The following is a 17,001-nucleotide window of genomic DNA, read 5'->3' as shown; positions in this document are numbered from 1 at the left end:
TTTCAAATTTCCTCCCGAATCATTTCTCATTTACCAAAATGTTAGGAAAAAATTAGTTAGATGATATCTTTGTTACATCTCAAGCCTTCTAACTTCTCAATTTCGACCTAGACAATTGCTTCGCCGGATTTCAAACCTGAATAATGAATTTCATTTTAATTTAAAATTCCTAACGTCAAATAAACTTTTAAACTAATTTAAAAGAATCTTAAAAAATAATTTAAATTGCCAAAATTATTATTCTTGAGTAAAATAATATTTTTAAAAATTGTAGAACATGTTAGATTTTTTTTTAAACATTTTTTTTGGAAAAACAACGTAGTGTCATTTCATTAAAAAAATAAAAAAAAAGGAAAAAATACAAATATTTAAGATCAGATCTAGACAATTTCTAGATTTGACAGTGAAACAAGAACTGAATTAGAAACAACATTCAATTAACGCCTATAGTGTTTTTATTTTGATTTTATTTGTGACTTTCTCAAACGAAATATTACATATCTAATAGAGCTTTATATTCTCTTCATTCATTTCAATTCCTCTCCAAGATTGAATGAGTGCATTTTCATATGAAGTTATATCACCCAAATATCTTCAGCAGTTCTACTTCTTTCACTGTGAGTTCTTGAATTTTTTTTCTTTCTAGATATTGTAGATTACTGCTCCAAAGTAGCATTTCAGCATACTTACATAGAAGAATATTCCTTGTGTTTTATTCTTCATCCACTCTTGGATTTCTTCCCATGTTACTAGAAAGTTGATGATGTTCATGTTTGCTGCATACATCCTCCATATCTGTATTACAAAAGAGCATTCCCCAAATAAATGAATTATGTTTTCCTCAACTCCCGAACATAGGACACAATTGATATTAGGAATATTTATGTATTTTCGAATTATGTCTTTCGTTGTCAACCTTTTCCTGTATACCAGCCAGTGAATAAATTGGTGACGAGGAATAATCTTTGGAGATCATACCACATTATGCCAATCTACCTCATGTTCTCTTGTTCTAACAATTTCCCATGTCTTTCTTGTAATGAACTTCTCGTTGCTTTCTGTTTTCCAACATATTTAATCATTTTTTCAATTGAGTTGTTTCTGCCTCATTAGGTTTAGGATTCTATCACCTTATAGAATACTCCTCAGAAGTGAATCACATTTACCTTCATAGACGTCTTAGAATGAGTAATTGATGCATTCTCTCCTAACTCTGATTCCTTGCATTTCTTTTTGAACATATTGGGAATATTATTCAGCCAAGGATCATGCCAGAATAGTACTCCTCTTCCATTTCCAATTGTGGTTTGCACCATTTAAAAGACACATTTTATTGATTTTAGGATTTTCTTCAATGACCGCGTCGTTTTTTCATTGATGGTTCGTGTCCAAATACTTTGTGCTGCCTTAACTTGAGTTTTATAATTCCAAAAATCACAAAATAAATTCCTACATGCTTATAAACATATTCTTGACCAACAATTTTTTTTTATAAAATTTTTAGAATGTTTGTAAAGTCACTAACTTGGTGGTATCTTCATTACAACTCCGAAAACGATAAAGAATATTCCTATATGTTTTTAATATTATTCTAAAAAATTTTGTGCAAGAAAATTCACATTTGAGCGAATTTGAATTTTAAGGTCACGTTTGTGTATCCTTATTTTATTAGTTTTCGTCTATTGTTTTCACTTTCAACCTTGTCTATTACTATGAACTTCATAGAACATTTTTAGGACCGAAATAAGCATAATCCATTGGATAGACACAAGTTCAAAACTCTAGACAAGCAACACAAAACTCCGAACATCAAACAAGCGTAATAATCATTCACGTCTCAATAACCAACCTTTTAGAATGGGTGTGTGAGACTTAGTGCCAAGACCTTTTTCCAAACGTAACTAATCACCGTACCCTTAATTAAAATACTCTAAATTTCTTTCCTAATTTATTTAAGAAGCATACTCTAAAAAACTTGTGTTAACAAATGTTTTAATTTAAAATAAAACTTCCTTGCTAATTTTAAGAAACACATATATCAAATAAAGTCAATCAAGCTTAACATTATAAAAACAAAAACAAATTAGCTAGAATATGTTTCTGTATAATTCTACCTAGAATGGACATGTCTACAAATGAAAAACTCTAAGAAACTACAATTATCTAAAATAAAATCTCAAGTCAAAATTTGGTACACCCCGATATCATAATTATCACAATCCACTCCAATGTTTTCTCGGATTCATAAGATATTTAGAGAAAAACGGAGACCTCATCTTGTCGTCTTCATTTAGAACCGAGTTATGACCAAAAGCAAAAGAGTCGAGTAATTCTTCGTTTGAGATTTTTTCTACGCAAAGAAGTAACAAATTAATATAAAATTTAAGGCCATAATAAATAGGTAAATAAAAATAAACTAAAGAAAAAATCACTCACCCCAAATTAACATATTTGATGTATCTCCAGAATAGTTCTTTCCCAATAATGCATGCTCCTCTTGTGAAGTTGACATTTGATCATCGTGGGTTCTCTTTCGACTAGGCATACAATTTGACTGTAGATTTTGGGTTGCGGGTGATTGGGAAAGATTCTCAATTTGTGGCAAATGAAAAGGATCTTGAGGTTGGATTGAAGGGAGCTCTGGAAAATAATTCTGAGAAGATGATGATGATGGAAAATTTTGATCAAGTGGTTGATTTAATGAAGACAAAGTATTGGCAACAATAGGAGCCATCTCAAAAGGATCATTAGAAGAGGAAGTAAGACAATGATCAATATTTTCCAAATTGTCAATAATCTGATCAAGTGGTTGCTGTAATGAAGAGAAACTATTGTCGTAAACAATAGGATTAGGAGGCTTATACTGGAATGAAGGGAGGTCTGGATGATTATGAGCCACTGGAAAAGCATCAGTAGCAGCAGCAGCATTAGAAGATGAAGGAAGATTATGATGTGGCCCAAATTGAAATGAATTATGAGGCACCCGAGCAGCAGCAGCATAAGAAGATGAAGGAGGCGCAAATTGGAATGAATGGAAGTATAATGAGTTATGATGATCATTGAGATTAGGTAGATGTTGAAATGAAGAGAACATATTATGAGCAGCAGCAACAGTACTACTAGGCGGCGGTAATTGGAATGATTGGAGGCCTGAATTCTGAGCTACCTGCTGGAAAGCATGGTAAGAATAGGAAGGAAGATGATGATTAGTACTAGTATTGTTTCCAAAACCGTCAATCATCAACTTTGGCGATGGTCGAAATGAAGAGAAAGCATTAGGAACAATTGGAGGATGCCTAGGATAAGAAGAAGAAGAAGCAACAGGAGGAGGAGGCCTAGGATGATAAGAAGAAGAAGAAGATAATGCAGGAGGAAAGTTAAGAACATTAATACATAATTAATTATTAAGTAACAGACAAAAAAAAAAAATATATATATATATATATATATATACCCGTCGGTCGGATCTAATTAACGGATTCAATTTGTAAGCGATTCTTTTTCCTTTTCTTCTTGAATGGCGATGATTATTATGATTGAGATGAACTAGTTCTTAACCAACAATTAATAATCATATATAAACAAGAAATCATAAAATATTCACTATTTATTTATTTGAATTTTAAACGGGAATTACCACTTATATTATTTTTGTTTAAATTTTCTACTAATATTAATCTCCTATCTTATCTCAATTAAAAATTATTTATCTCATATCTTATCTCAATTATTCAAAATTATAATATATTTTTTTCTAAGGTTTTATTGTTTTTAAAAAAATATTTAATTTTATATTTGAAAATTATTTATCTCCTATATTATCTCAAATATTTATAATTTTATTAATTTATAATATATAACTAAAATTTTATTATCTTTATAAAAATGTTTAACTTTATATATATATTGTTTTAAAATTTATATGACTTTTATTTTATTTAAAATTATAAAATATTTTAATATTATTTTTTTTATTTACACCATAAACTATACTAACAGTGTTTGTTAAGATTTTACTATTTATATAAATTTATACCTTTATATAATTTATAATAACTAGTACTCTTAAATATAACACTTTTCTTATATCACTTAATTTTTAATTTATCATTATATCCTTTATTAATATTATATACAACTTATTACTATATAATATATTAAATATAGTTTATTTAGTTTTAATATTATTTATTATACATCATTATTTTTAATATATATTTTTTTAATTGATTCAATATTTTAATTAAAAAAATATATTTATTTTTATAACGATAATTTTATTAATTATAATTTTATATATTTATATATTTATATATTATAAATAATATTAATTATTTAAGTTTATTTTATTATTTTACCATGTTTTATTCTGATTTTTGGTCTAAGGTCTTCCTCATTATACTTAAAAGAGGGATTCGGTCTAATAATTGACTTACGAGAATAGTAGTAGCTCCAGCCCAACCCCGATTAATTCCCCGATTAATTCGAATATTTTATTTTTTGTATTTGATTTCTCATTAAGCTTTCATCGGATTCACACTTATTTTTTATTCTTTGTCATGATATAAGATGGAAAGCCCATGCCATGCCCAACACATATTCTAGGTCTACATTTGTCTTCTTTCTCACGTCAAACCATCAGCAATCATTTCTTTTTGTTCAACCAAATAGAAAATTGGAGGATGAATATGATTACACGAAATTATATTTAGGTTGGATTTGAAAAATAAAATAAAAAAAGTTTTTAATTAACTTAAAAAAAATAATTTAAATTTAAAATTGTCACATTAACAAGTAAGTAACTAATATAACCTTTACTAAAAAAATTTCACATAAAAGTTTAATTTTTATAATATTTAAAGATATACCTTACATAAAGAAGTGTCGAACGACTAACTCATGTACTATAACATAAAAATAAATTAAAAACTTGTAACACTTTTAAATTTATAAATAAGTTATATATTTATAATTAATAAACATTAAAAATTATGAGATAAAAAATAATTTTGTTTGTCTCAAATATAGATAATTTCTATAATATAAAAATATTTATCTTTTTATTCACCACCTAAAACATCATCTATATGAAAAAATAAATTGTTTATAAAATTTTCTTTAAATCTAATCTTAATCTAACAAAAAATAAAAATAAAAACAAAAACATCTCAAATAATAACTTTATATTTTCTTCAATAATTTAAATATAAATATTAAATTTAATTAAGTTGATATATATATTTAGAAAAAAGAGAATATAAATAAAAAAAAAGAACAAAAGTAAAAAAGAAAAGAGAAATGATAAACCCAACGAAACTTAGCGAAAGCAAGGTCACGAATCTTACGTGGCCTGCCATGTGGGTAGGAGAGAAAAAAATAAAATAAAAAATATTAGAAAACGTTTCAGTTCCCAGTTCCCCCTCTTTCTTCTTTTCATTTCTCATTTCCAGCTATCGTTCTCTTTCTTCTCTGGCGATTTGGCTCTCCGCTCCGGCATCCCGGTTTCTTCTCTTTTCTTCATCTTCTTCCGATCGAAAATGATAAGTTTTGAAGCTCTCCTTTGTGTATTTTCAGTTCCTTCATTTAGGTTTAGGGTAGGTCCAGGTACATCGCCCGACAAGACTCCAAGGACTTTAAGGTAAATAAGAATTCTTATCTTTTAGAAACGTAGATGATTTTGATATCGGTTAGGGTTTAGCGATTAGGGTTTCACGATAGAAAAGTATATAGCGTGGAAACATTTTTGATATATTATATCCCGAAAAGTTTATTAGTTGCATATTGTGTCCCGAAATGGTGGTTTCTTGTCCTGAAAGTGTGGTTTCGGAACCCGAAAGGTCCCAAAATGGTGGCTTCTTGTCCCGAAAGTGTGGTTTCGAGACTCAAAAATATAGTTTAGGGTTATATTATTTTTTATATCCATAAAGTGTCCCTGAAATTGACTGCATATTGTGTCTTGAAAGGCTAGTTTCGGGACAAAAAATTGTGGTTTCGGGTCTCGAAACCAGCCTTTCGGGACTTAATATGATGGTTTCTTTTCCCAAAACCGTAGTTTTAGGACCCGGATTGGTTCATTTATTTGATTATCTATCTGATTCATGGTTTTTAAATGCTTATCTTTTGTTTCTGTAGAGCAAATAAACGTAAAAGGAATGCCCAAGAAACCAAAGTAGCCCCCCACAACTTGTTTTTAATTAGAACCTCGTCTTTTGGCCTTTTCAATCTTCTTCAACTTCTGTCTAATGAACAAAAACAGACTGTGAAGTCAATAGAATTTTGGCTCTCTCCTATCATTATCGCTTTCAAAATGTACCGGGGAGATCTCTCGTTATCTAGTTACACAGTTTAACTGTACTAAATGTACATTCACCTTAAAAAGTGGCGAGAAAGTGAAGATCGAAGAAGAGGATGTTCAAATCATATTGGGTCTCCCTAGAGGGGAGCTAGACATTATAGAATACGAGCATAACGAGACCGATGACAAGTTGAAGACATTTAGGACTCGATAGGGTAACCCGGTTAATGGCGCCCCTATAGTGACTAATATGTCAATGAAATCATGGAGAACAATTTCAAGGTAGTCTTCGTATTATTTGTTGTCAGCTGCTTTCTTTGGTGTGATCACCTAGGTCAACTAACCAGATATATCTCATTTATGTTTTTTTCACTTGCAGCTGACAACATGTATGTATGGTATATGCATTGTTAAATAATCCTCAAATCTGTTTTTTTTCACTTGCAGATTTAGAATTCTGAAATCTATTTCAGATATTGATAATATCAAAAAGTTCCATTGATGCAAATTTGTACTTGAAGGATTAGTTAAATCATGTAAAAAATAGAAGGCGAATGAAAAACGACATTTCCAAGGACCACAAACGTTCCTTATTGTAAGTTGTCACTAATTTATTTCCCTGGTTGCAAAAATAAATAGTTTTAACATATGTATGTTTTCAGCTGTGCTACGTGTATAGGGTGAATAACCCTGAACTGGGAGGAGTTGATGAGCATCGATTTCCTATATTGTCATGTTGAAATGACACGAAGTTGAAGTTTAGGCTGGATACGGAGTGGGCAAATGGAGGATTCAGACGTGGAAGCAATGTTAGACGCATTCCACTACCACCTCTTCAGAACGAGAAGACAGATGTGGATGAGGAGGAGTACGAAGAGATATATCAGGATAGGGGGCGAACGATGATGCATATGAGGGGGTGCCTGATCCTCAAAAGGCAGCACCTAAGGAGGCAACACCTAAGAAGGCAACACCTATGAATTCACCGCCTATGAATTATCCACATATGAATTCACCACCTCTGAAGATAACACCTCTGAACACAGCAGCACCTCAGTGTGCGAATTTTACAGAGTGTTTGGTTTTCATTTTTAAAGTCACTCTAATGATTGACAAAGCCACTAGAAATTTGGCAAATCTAAGTTCCGGCTGGGATACAACGCCATTGTATGACAACTCCATGCACATCTTATACAAATTCATGGACAATAATAAATGTTTTAGGGATGCCATGCACAAATACTTCAAAGATCAAACACCCACTGCATAAAATGAAAAGGGTTTACACGAAGATGGGGTACACAAAAAGAATGTACACGAAGAGGATGTACACGAAGAGGGGGTACCAAAAAAAGGGAGTACCCAAAGTGTGGGTACCAAAAGAGGGAGTACTCGAAACGGGGGTACCAAAAGAGGGAGTACCCGAAGTGGGGTACTAAAAGAGGGAGTACTTGAAGTGGTGGTTAGTCAAAAAGGAACAGAATTGGTGGTTAAAAACAAAGTCAGAAAAAATCCAATGCGGAATGCGAAAATTCTGGCACGCCTTCAATCTCCATATATGATGAAGAACAGGGAAAGAAATCAACCTTACTTTGAGTCTGCCAAAATAAATTACCAAGATGAAATCATTATGGGGTTTATTTTTGCCAATAAAGATGATAAGAATACGAGGTAATTAATAATGTTTATATTTCTTAGTTTAATCGTGTTTTCGGGTCCCGAAACCACCCTTTCAGATCTCGAAACTTTCGTTTAAGGTCCCGAAATGGTGGTTTCGGGACTTAAAAGGCTGGTTTCGGGACCTAAAAGGGTGATTTTGGGACCTGAAATGGGTGTTCATTGTCCCTAAATGGTGGTTTTAATTTGGTTTTCTTTATTATGTGGTTTCAAGAAGTAATTGTTGTATGTAACCGAGCATACCAAGATCAACATAGGGCAATTTCAATCAATGAAAAATGAATGCCATATTGAAAGTGGTATTATTGATGCATGGGCACACATTACGTGTAATAATAGTCAAAAATGTTCCTAGGGGAAAATTGTTTTTTTCGACAATCGTTTTTGTAAGTCACTATATCTTTCATTGTTGTTTAAACCAATGGTCTTATTGTTATGTTGATTTCATTTGCAGGACTTTTGGAGAGATTCAAAAGCTTGTTTTGATCAAATAATTGAAGAAATGAGACAATTCCTAACAACACCCGAAGACATGAAAAATTCTAATCTTGTAAGTCCAATATTTTTATATCCTGTGATTCTTGCTCATATATATCATCTGAATCTTGGTCATATTTTTGCAGATATTTTTCCCAATTTTATACGAAAGTCACTATTATTTTGTTTGCATCAATATGCAAAAGAGAGTAATTGAAATCATTAACAACCTCCCACGGCCCCCAAAAATTCCATGGGAAGATAATTATGTCACAACTCGGACACTGTTAATGTTGAAGTGTTTGTATGAACGTGTTTGTATGTTAAAGTGTTTATTAACTTCTTTAGTAAAACAGATAGAAAACTTGGTGAAGTTCTTAAAAACCATCGACCTGAACATCGCAACCAAAATTGTTAAATTTCCGTTCAAAGTTTTGAAATTAGCTTAACAAGACAGTTCAAATACAACAGATTGCGCAATATACTGTATGAGACATATTCAAACTTATTTGGGCGATGCAAAGTGGGATTGTGGTATAACCAAAATAAATGTAAGTTACATATTTCACATTTTAATTGTTTTACAAATCTTTAATAACTACTTAATTATTATTTTTTGTAGGCAAAGGGAATGCTTGAAGCTTTATGAGTCAAATTCTGTGCATTCATCGTTCGTTCAAATTTAAACACAAATTTGAACAATATCTTTCAGAAATTTTTAGACATTTTAATAGAAGACATTTAAATAAGTAGTAGTATTTTTTAGTCTTTAATTATATTCAATTATAATTATATTCATAATATTCAATTACAAACCAACATTTCTTGTCCCGAAACCACTCTTTCGGGTTCCAAAATCAAGGTTTCAGGACAAGAAACCAACCTTTTGGATCCTGAAACTATGATTTCGGGATAAGAAACCAACATTTCTTGTTTCGAAACCCTGATTTCAGGACAAAAAACTAACATTTCTTGTCCCGAAACCAACCTTTTGGGTCCTGAAACTACATTTTTGGGTCCCAAAACGACCGTTTCAGTACGATAAATCAACATTTCTTGTCCCGAAACCAAACTTTCGGGATCCGAAACCACAAACATAAATATGACAAAAACGTAAAAATATTCAAAGTGACAACGTGATCATATAAGTACTATCTTTGTTAAAAATATGACAAAATGTAAAAATATTCCAAGTGACAAAATGATCATATAAGTACTATCTTCGTTAAAAATATGACAAAATGTAAAAATATTCCAAGTTACTATCTTCGTTGAATGTTATCCCCACACGCATTATCTTCGACATATATTTGAGAGGACAAAAGTGATGTGAAGGATAATTGAGTCGAAAGTGGATCATTTCATTGTTGTTGTTGTTGTGTTGAATCCAAAACTATAGATGTTGTGTTCGTATTTCCCTTCTTTTTTGATCTCGACGTCTTGGGATTTTCTCAATTAAAGATTTTTTTCTCTTTGTTGGTGGTCGTCCTCGACTTCTAACTTTGTTAGGAGAGTGTGTCAAAATGGATGTAGAGGGAGATGAAAATGGAGATGGAGATGCTTCTGTGTTTTGTCTTCAGATGCTTCTGTGCTTCCATGATTAAGTGACATAAATTGTTCAATCAAGTCTTTTATTCCGTTCATATCCAAAAAGAACATTTGACTTCAGATTTTACTCTAACTTGTTGAACCTCTTGCATCAATCGAGTTAGACTATTGTGAGGTTTTTTTTTTCTTCCACAGACATATATGAATCATAAATGTTGGTGATATTTTGATACCCACGCTTAATATCTTTACGCCACCGGTCCATTATATAATACATTGGTACCTCATTCACCCTCATTTTTTTCAACACAGCCATTATATGCCTACACAAAATACCTCTAAACTCAAACAATCGACATTGACATTTCACATTGCAATCCATTTCGGTATAATGCTCTTTGTAAGAAACATCTCTTACATGTTCTCCATTTGCCCCAAAATGATTTTCTCAACTCTAAATATACAAGCTGACCCTTCCTCTTCAATGACTGAGATGTCGCACAACATCAACCCTCTAACTTATTCTTGAACTAATCTAAATATATCTGGAGTGTAGAAGGTTTGATATTGCCTTTCAACGGAAAATCCACTGACAGTTGGTATCAAAGAATTAAACGATTGAAAATCCAATTTCTTTTTTCTCTCGATATTTCTCAACTGAGCCTTATCATACTGCTCGACGAATTGTTTGAGGGATGTTTTGGACTGCACGTAGTCATCAAAGAAGGCATTCATACTTTCACTCCTTTGAGATGTTGACATCCCGGCCCAAAATTGTCCTTTCACATAAACAGGTATCCATTTAGATCTTTCCAAAAACAAAGATTTCAACCAAACATTATCTTCTAGCTGATAATCTTCTATTAGTCTATTCCAATCCTCTTCGTATTGTTGAATATTTATGGAGTTGTATACTATGTTTTTTAGCATCTTCTTTATTAGATGATATTCAGTATTGCTTCCAAGTTTTATAGGGAGTTTATTCATTATATGCCACAAACAAAATCGATGATGAGTTTTAGGAAATACCTTCTCAATTGCAATTGCCATGGATCGACATTGGTATGTGATTATGGCATTTGGAGGTCTATCATCCATACATTCCAACCAAGTTCTAAACAACCAAGTGAAAAAATTTGAATCTTTACTTGACAATAAGCCACATCCAAGTAAAATAGATTGACCATGATGATTAACCCCAACAAACGGAGCGAACGACATGTCATAACGATTTGTCAAATAGGTTGTATCGAAAGAGATAACATCGTGGAAATCTTCAAAGGCAGCTCTGCACCTACTATCTGCCCAAAATACATTTTTAATTCGGGATTCCTCGTCCAAATCAATAAGGTAGAAGAAGTTTGAATTCCTGATTTGCATTCTTAAGAAATAATTAGTGAGTACTTCAGCATCCCCACTCTCTAACCTCAACCTTCGTGCTTCTGTAACATAATTTCTACATGTTCTCTCATTGAAAGACATGTTTTCATATCCTCCACCTTCCACTACAAGAGATTGAAATGTTTTGTCCACAGTTATTCCAACTTCATCGTTTGTATCCAATATTCTCTTTACATTTCCGTCTATTACTTTGTAGGATCTAACATGACGTATCCTCTTAGGGCTTAATGTATGGTTGTGCTCAAGAAAAATACTTGTTATCACATATTCCCCTTCATTTCAAACAACAACATTAATCTTTACTTTACAATTTGTCTTCGTTATTGGTCTAGGCTAATGAAACATATGTTTGGCATTCGATTCTTTCATAAAACTATTGGCACAACCAATACTGAAGTATTTCCTCTTACCACCTACATTTTTCCTCCCTAACGTGGTAATGCTGAATCCAGTTAAGTGGGCATATGATGTGTATAATTCAAAAAAGTTGTTCTTCGGAGAAAAATGTCATTCCAACACTAGGAATGTGATTGAAAAATATAAGTGTAACCATAAGAAATACGTCCTGAAAACACCCTTTCGGGTCCCGAAACCACTCCCGAAACCACACTTTCGGGTCCTGAAAGCACCCTTTCAGGTCCCGAAACCACCCTCTAGGATCCTGAAACAACCCTTTTAGGTCCCGAAACAACCCTTTAGGGTCCCGAAACCCTGCATTTCTTGATCCAGAAACCCTGCATTTCTTGATCCAGAAACCATACATTCGGGTCCTGAAACCACCCTTTTGGGTCCTGAAACGACCCTATTGGGTCCCAAAACTATCATATTTGGTCCAGAAACCATACTTTCGGATTCCAAAACCAGCTTTCGGGTCCTGAAACGACCCTTTTGGGTCTCGAAATCTTCCCTTCATTAGATATGTTAGAAATAAAATTAAATGTTTGTCTTTATTATAGATATGTTAGATATTAAAAATTTTGATATGTATTTGGACTATATAAGATGTAAGTTTTTCTTGTAACACAATATTGACATTATTGATGTGTTAAATGATGTTTATTACAATCTCCATATATACCTTATTTAGTTAAATTGTGTTACTAAATTATTCCCACTAAGTTTAAAATATCTTAAAATTTAAAATGATTGAGATTAATTAATTTCTAATATTTTTTCAATATAACCCTAATTTGGTGTTAAGAAATCTGATCGATGTTTGAAAATGAAAATTCCGGACAAAAGTTTGATGCTCATACGTCGAAATCATCCACAATATATGAAAGACGTTGAACAATTCCTAAACTTTTCTCAATACTCTAATGGGAGGGAAAAGATTGCTTGTACTTGCGTTAAATGTGCAAATCGAAACTATGAGAGTGTTAATGTTGTGAAGACACATCTAATTATACACGGTATAAGAATGGACTATGATTTTTGGTGTTTTTATAGTGAAAGGAGCTCCACAAATGATATTGTTGATGATGGTGTTGATGATGTTGATGACGGCGTGATGTTGATGACGAATCAAATAACGAAGACGATGTTAACGAGAATATCATAAAAGAAGATAATACAGTTGATGATATTGATAATAATGTTGATGACTAGTATATGGAAGATATTCTCAATGATTTGTATCCCAACATTCAACATTCTAGTTCTGAAGATCCGGTTGACGATGATAAAACATTCTATAAATTGTTGGATGATTCAAAACATCCTTTGTATGAAGGTTCTCGAATTTTAAAGGCTTCCACATTATTGAAGTTGCTTTATATTAAGAATATTGGTCAATGGACAAATACATCATTCGACCTATTGCTAAATTTGCTCAAAGATGAGATTTTACTAGTAAATTCTCATTTATCTAATTCTTATTATGAGTGTAAAAAATTTATTACAGATATCGGTCTTACATATGAAAAGATCGACGTCTGTAATAATAATTGTATGCTTTACCGTAAGCAGGATAATGATCTGCAACGTTGTAAGGTGTGTGGCACCTTGAGATGGAAGATTGATAAGTCAAGTGGTACAGTTCAGAAAAACAGAATGGAAAACACATTCCAACTAAGGTGCTACATTATTTTCCATTGACACCAAGGTTGCAAATGTTATACATGTCTTCAAAAACGACTCTACTAATGAGATGACACAAAGATAGTCAGCTAGACGACGAATTCTTGAGGCATCCTACAGATTCTATGACTTGGAAGTCATTTGATGAACACTACACCGATTTCTCTTTAGAGCCCCGAAACGTAAGAATTTGTTTGTCTAGTGATGAGTTTCAACCATTTATTAATAGAAAACAATCGTACATCATTTGGTCGGTTGTTCTAATACCTTACAATGTACCATCGACGATATGCATGTACTCAAGTAATTTTAAGTTATCCATGTTGATTCCCGATCCTAAGAGTCCCGGTGATGCGATTGATATTTTTTTACAACCATTAATTGAGGAATTGCAAGCCTTATGGCATACAGGTGCAGAAGCATAAAGGGGCATGTTTGGGCAGATCGACGATCTCTAGAGGAGAACGATCTCCAGAGGAGAACGATCTCTAGAGGAGAAACGATCTCCTCGAGGAGGGTGGTTCTAATGAGCCAGATGACACACCCGACCATGTAAATCCGACGTTATCGGAGGTTGAGATGATGACAACATCATCCTCCCAGCCTGAAGGTATAAGTTATAATCTTTGAAAATAAAAATTTATTTACTAATGTTGTAAAATTTCAATGTTATTCATCCAAATAACTTTATGGAAAAAATTCGCAATCCTCTCTTCAATCTCAAACTGATCCTTATGTCTTTAAGGTCATTTTGGTAGGTCGCTTAACTAATTTGATTAATTGTAGTCAAACTTCTGTTTTTGGAATGAACTCGTGTTTTTCGAGAAATTTTGTCATCGTGGCAGGTTGAGCTTCGGAGGAAGTTGAAGTCTATATGAACAAGGTTGGATTTGCTCATGCTTGGTTTGGCCATGGATAGTTAGTTAAATGTAGCTTATGTTTTATTAGTTTGATTGATAAACTTACCAACTCAATTGACTAAGACTATGATTGATATTCATACTATTGTTTAATATAAATAAATAAAAAGTGGACATTTATAAAGAGTATATAATGATAAAAAAAATTAATATTTGAACTAAGAAAAAAAAATTATTGAGTTGAAATTATTTGAAACAGTTTAACTCTTAAACCAAAACAAAATAATAATACTAAATTCAAAAAACATCAATATACAATAGCTTCAATTAAAAAACTTCCATGCTAATTGTAAGATACACATGTATCAAATAAAGTCTTTAACTTCAGGCTTAACATTCAAAAAAATAAAAAACAAATTAGAATATGTTTATGTACAGTTCTACCACGAGAATGGAACATTCCTCCAAATTAAAAACTAAAAAAAGACTACAATTATCTAAAAACTATATCATAATTATCACAATCCACTCCAATGTTTTCTCGGATTCATGAGATATTTAGAAAAAAACGGAGACCTCATCTTGTCGTCTTCATTTAGCACCGAGTTATGACCAAAAGCAAAAGAGTCGAGTAATTCTTCGTTTAGAATTTTTTCTACACAAAGAAGTAACAAATTAATATAAAATTTAACACCATAATAAATAGGTAAATAAAAATAAACTAAAGAAAAAACCACTCACCCCTAATTGACATATTTGATGTATCTCCAGAATAGTTCTTTCCCAATAATGCATGCTCCTGTTGTGAAGTTGACATTTGATCATCGTGGGTTCTCTTTCGACTAGGCATACAATTTGACTGTAGATTTTGGGTTGCGGGTGATTGGGAAAGATTGTCGAATTGTGGCAAATGAAAAGGATCTTGAGGTTGGATTGAAGGGAGCTCTGGAAAATAATTCTGAGAAGATGATGATGGCAAATTTTGATGAAGTGGTTGATTTAATGAAGACAAAGTATTGTCAACAATAGGAGTCATCTCAAAAGGATCATTAGAAGAGGAAGTAAGACCATGATCAATATTTTCAATAATCTGATCAAGTGGTTGCTGTAATGAAGAGAAACTATTGTCGTCAACAATAGGACTAGGAGGCTTATACTGGAATGAAGGGAGGAGGTCTGGATGATTACGATCCACTGGAAAAGCATCAGCAGCAGCAGCATCAGCATTAGAAGATGAAGGAAGATTATGATGTGGCCCAAATTGAAATGAATTATGAGGCACCCGAGTAGTAGCAGCAGCAGCATAAGAAGATGAAGGAGGCGCAAATTGGAATGAATGGAAGTATAATGAGTTATGATGAATATCATTGAGATTAGGTAGATGTTGAAATGAAGAGAACATATTATGAGCAGCAGCAACAGTACTACTAGGCGGCGGTAATTGGAATGATTGGAGGCCTGAATTCTGAGCTACCTGCTGGAAAGCATGGTAAGAATAGGAAGGAAGATGATGATTAGTACTAGTATTGTTTCCAAAACCGTCAATCATCAGCTTTGGCGATGGTCGAAATGAAGAGAAAGCATTAGGATCAATAGGAGGAGGCTGAATTAATTGAAGTGATTGATGATTTGAAGAAGAAGAAGCAACATGAGGAGGAGGCCTAGGATAATAAGAAGAAGAAGAAGATAATGCAGGAGGAAAGTTAAGAAGAAGTGAAGAAGGGCTGCTGCTGCTGCTGAAGTTGTCATAGTTGTTGAATTTGATCCTACTACTAGGATAAGGATAATTGTTGTTGAAGTTGACAGTAGTAGGTACCATATTCATTTGGTTCTTCTCTTCATTTAATAATTCTTGAACTACCTCAGGCGGATAAAGTGGTAGGCCACGACGCTCACAACTTTTGATTCGAGTGTTCCAAAAGTTCTTAATATCGTTATCTGTTCTTCCAGGAACCTGAGAGGAATTATATAATTATATAATTAACAAGTTATTATTATAGTTTGAATTCAAGATAACTTAATTATATATATATATTACCTTTTCTGCTATGCGGGACCATTTATTTCCGATCCTAGCATGAAGACGAACGATCGTCTCTATTTCATTGGCGGTTAACGGACCTTTCTTCAATTCGGGTCTTAAATGGTTTACCCACCTTAACCTGCATGATTTAGCGCACCGGTTGAGTCCAGATTCCTTCTCAACCGTGTTCCAACTGGACTCCTCCCCATGCTTGCGGATGTAATCAGCTAGAACTTCGTCTTCTTCTTCTGTCCATGTTCCTTTTTTCAATCCAACTTCTTTTTCTTTTTCTTCAGATTTCACCATTATTAATGTTGATTTCCCCGACGACGACGACATATTTATTTATTTTGATTCCTTTTCATATTAATTCAAAAACTTATTACATACATACATTCATAATTAATATTCTGAGCTACTTCAGGACTACGACTGTTAAAGCCGGATCTAATTAACGGATTCAATTTGTAAGCGATTCTTTTTCCTTTTCTTCTTGAATGACGATGATTATTATGATTGAGATGAACTAGTTCTTAACCAACAATTAATAATCATAAATAGAAACAAGAAATCATAAAACATTCACTATTTATTTGAATTTTAAGCGGGAATTACCACTTATATTATTTTTGTTTAAATTT

The 17,001-nt window shown here is 32.5% G+C and overlaps 1 protein-coding gene across 1 annotated transcript; it reads right to left on the bottom strand.

The window, feature by feature from the left end:
* Positions 1-2,213: 2,213 nt before the first annotated feature.
* On the bottom strand, positions 2,214-16,666 carry LOC124929927 (myb-like protein A). The gene is made up of 5 exons (XM_047470306.1): positions 16,376-16,666; positions 15,079-16,291; positions 14,914-14,992; positions 2,437-3,335; positions 2,214-2,350 (listed from the first exon to the last, which is right to left on the bottom strand). The coding sequence occupies exons 1-5, from the start codon at positions 16,664-16,666 to the stop codon at positions 2,214-2,216; spliced, it is 2,619 nt and encodes an 872-aa protein (XP_047326262.1).
* Between the last annotated feature and the right edge of the window lie 335 nt (positions 16,667-17,001).

Source organism: Impatiens glandulifera, chromosome 3 (genome assembly GCF_907164915.1).
Source record: "Impatiens glandulifera chromosome 3, dImpGla2.1, whole genome shotgun sequence".
In the NCBI taxonomy this organism is placed as follows: Eukaryota; Viridiplantae; Streptophyta; class Magnoliopsida; order Ericales; family Balsaminaceae; genus Impatiens; species Impatiens glandulifera.
The sequence above is the reverse complement of the archived record's forward strand: the minus strand, read 5'-3'. Positions and strand labels throughout refer to the sequence as shown.

Bases quoted from the DNA above. Each gene is read 5' to 3' on its own strand.
- LOC124929927 (XM_047470306.1), bottom strand. From the start codon at position 16,666: ATGGTGAAATCTGAAGAAAAAGAAAAAGAAGTTGGATTGAAAAAAGGA. The intron at 14,993-15,078 runs GTGAGTGGTTTT...TTCTTTGTGTAG, and splicing joins ATCAAATATGTCAATTAGGG to AAAAAATTCTAAACGAAGAA. The intron at 3,336-14,913 runs GTCTCCGTTTTT...TTATCATCCTAG, and splicing joins AATGAAGACGACAAGATGAG to GCCTCCTCCTCCTGTTGCTT.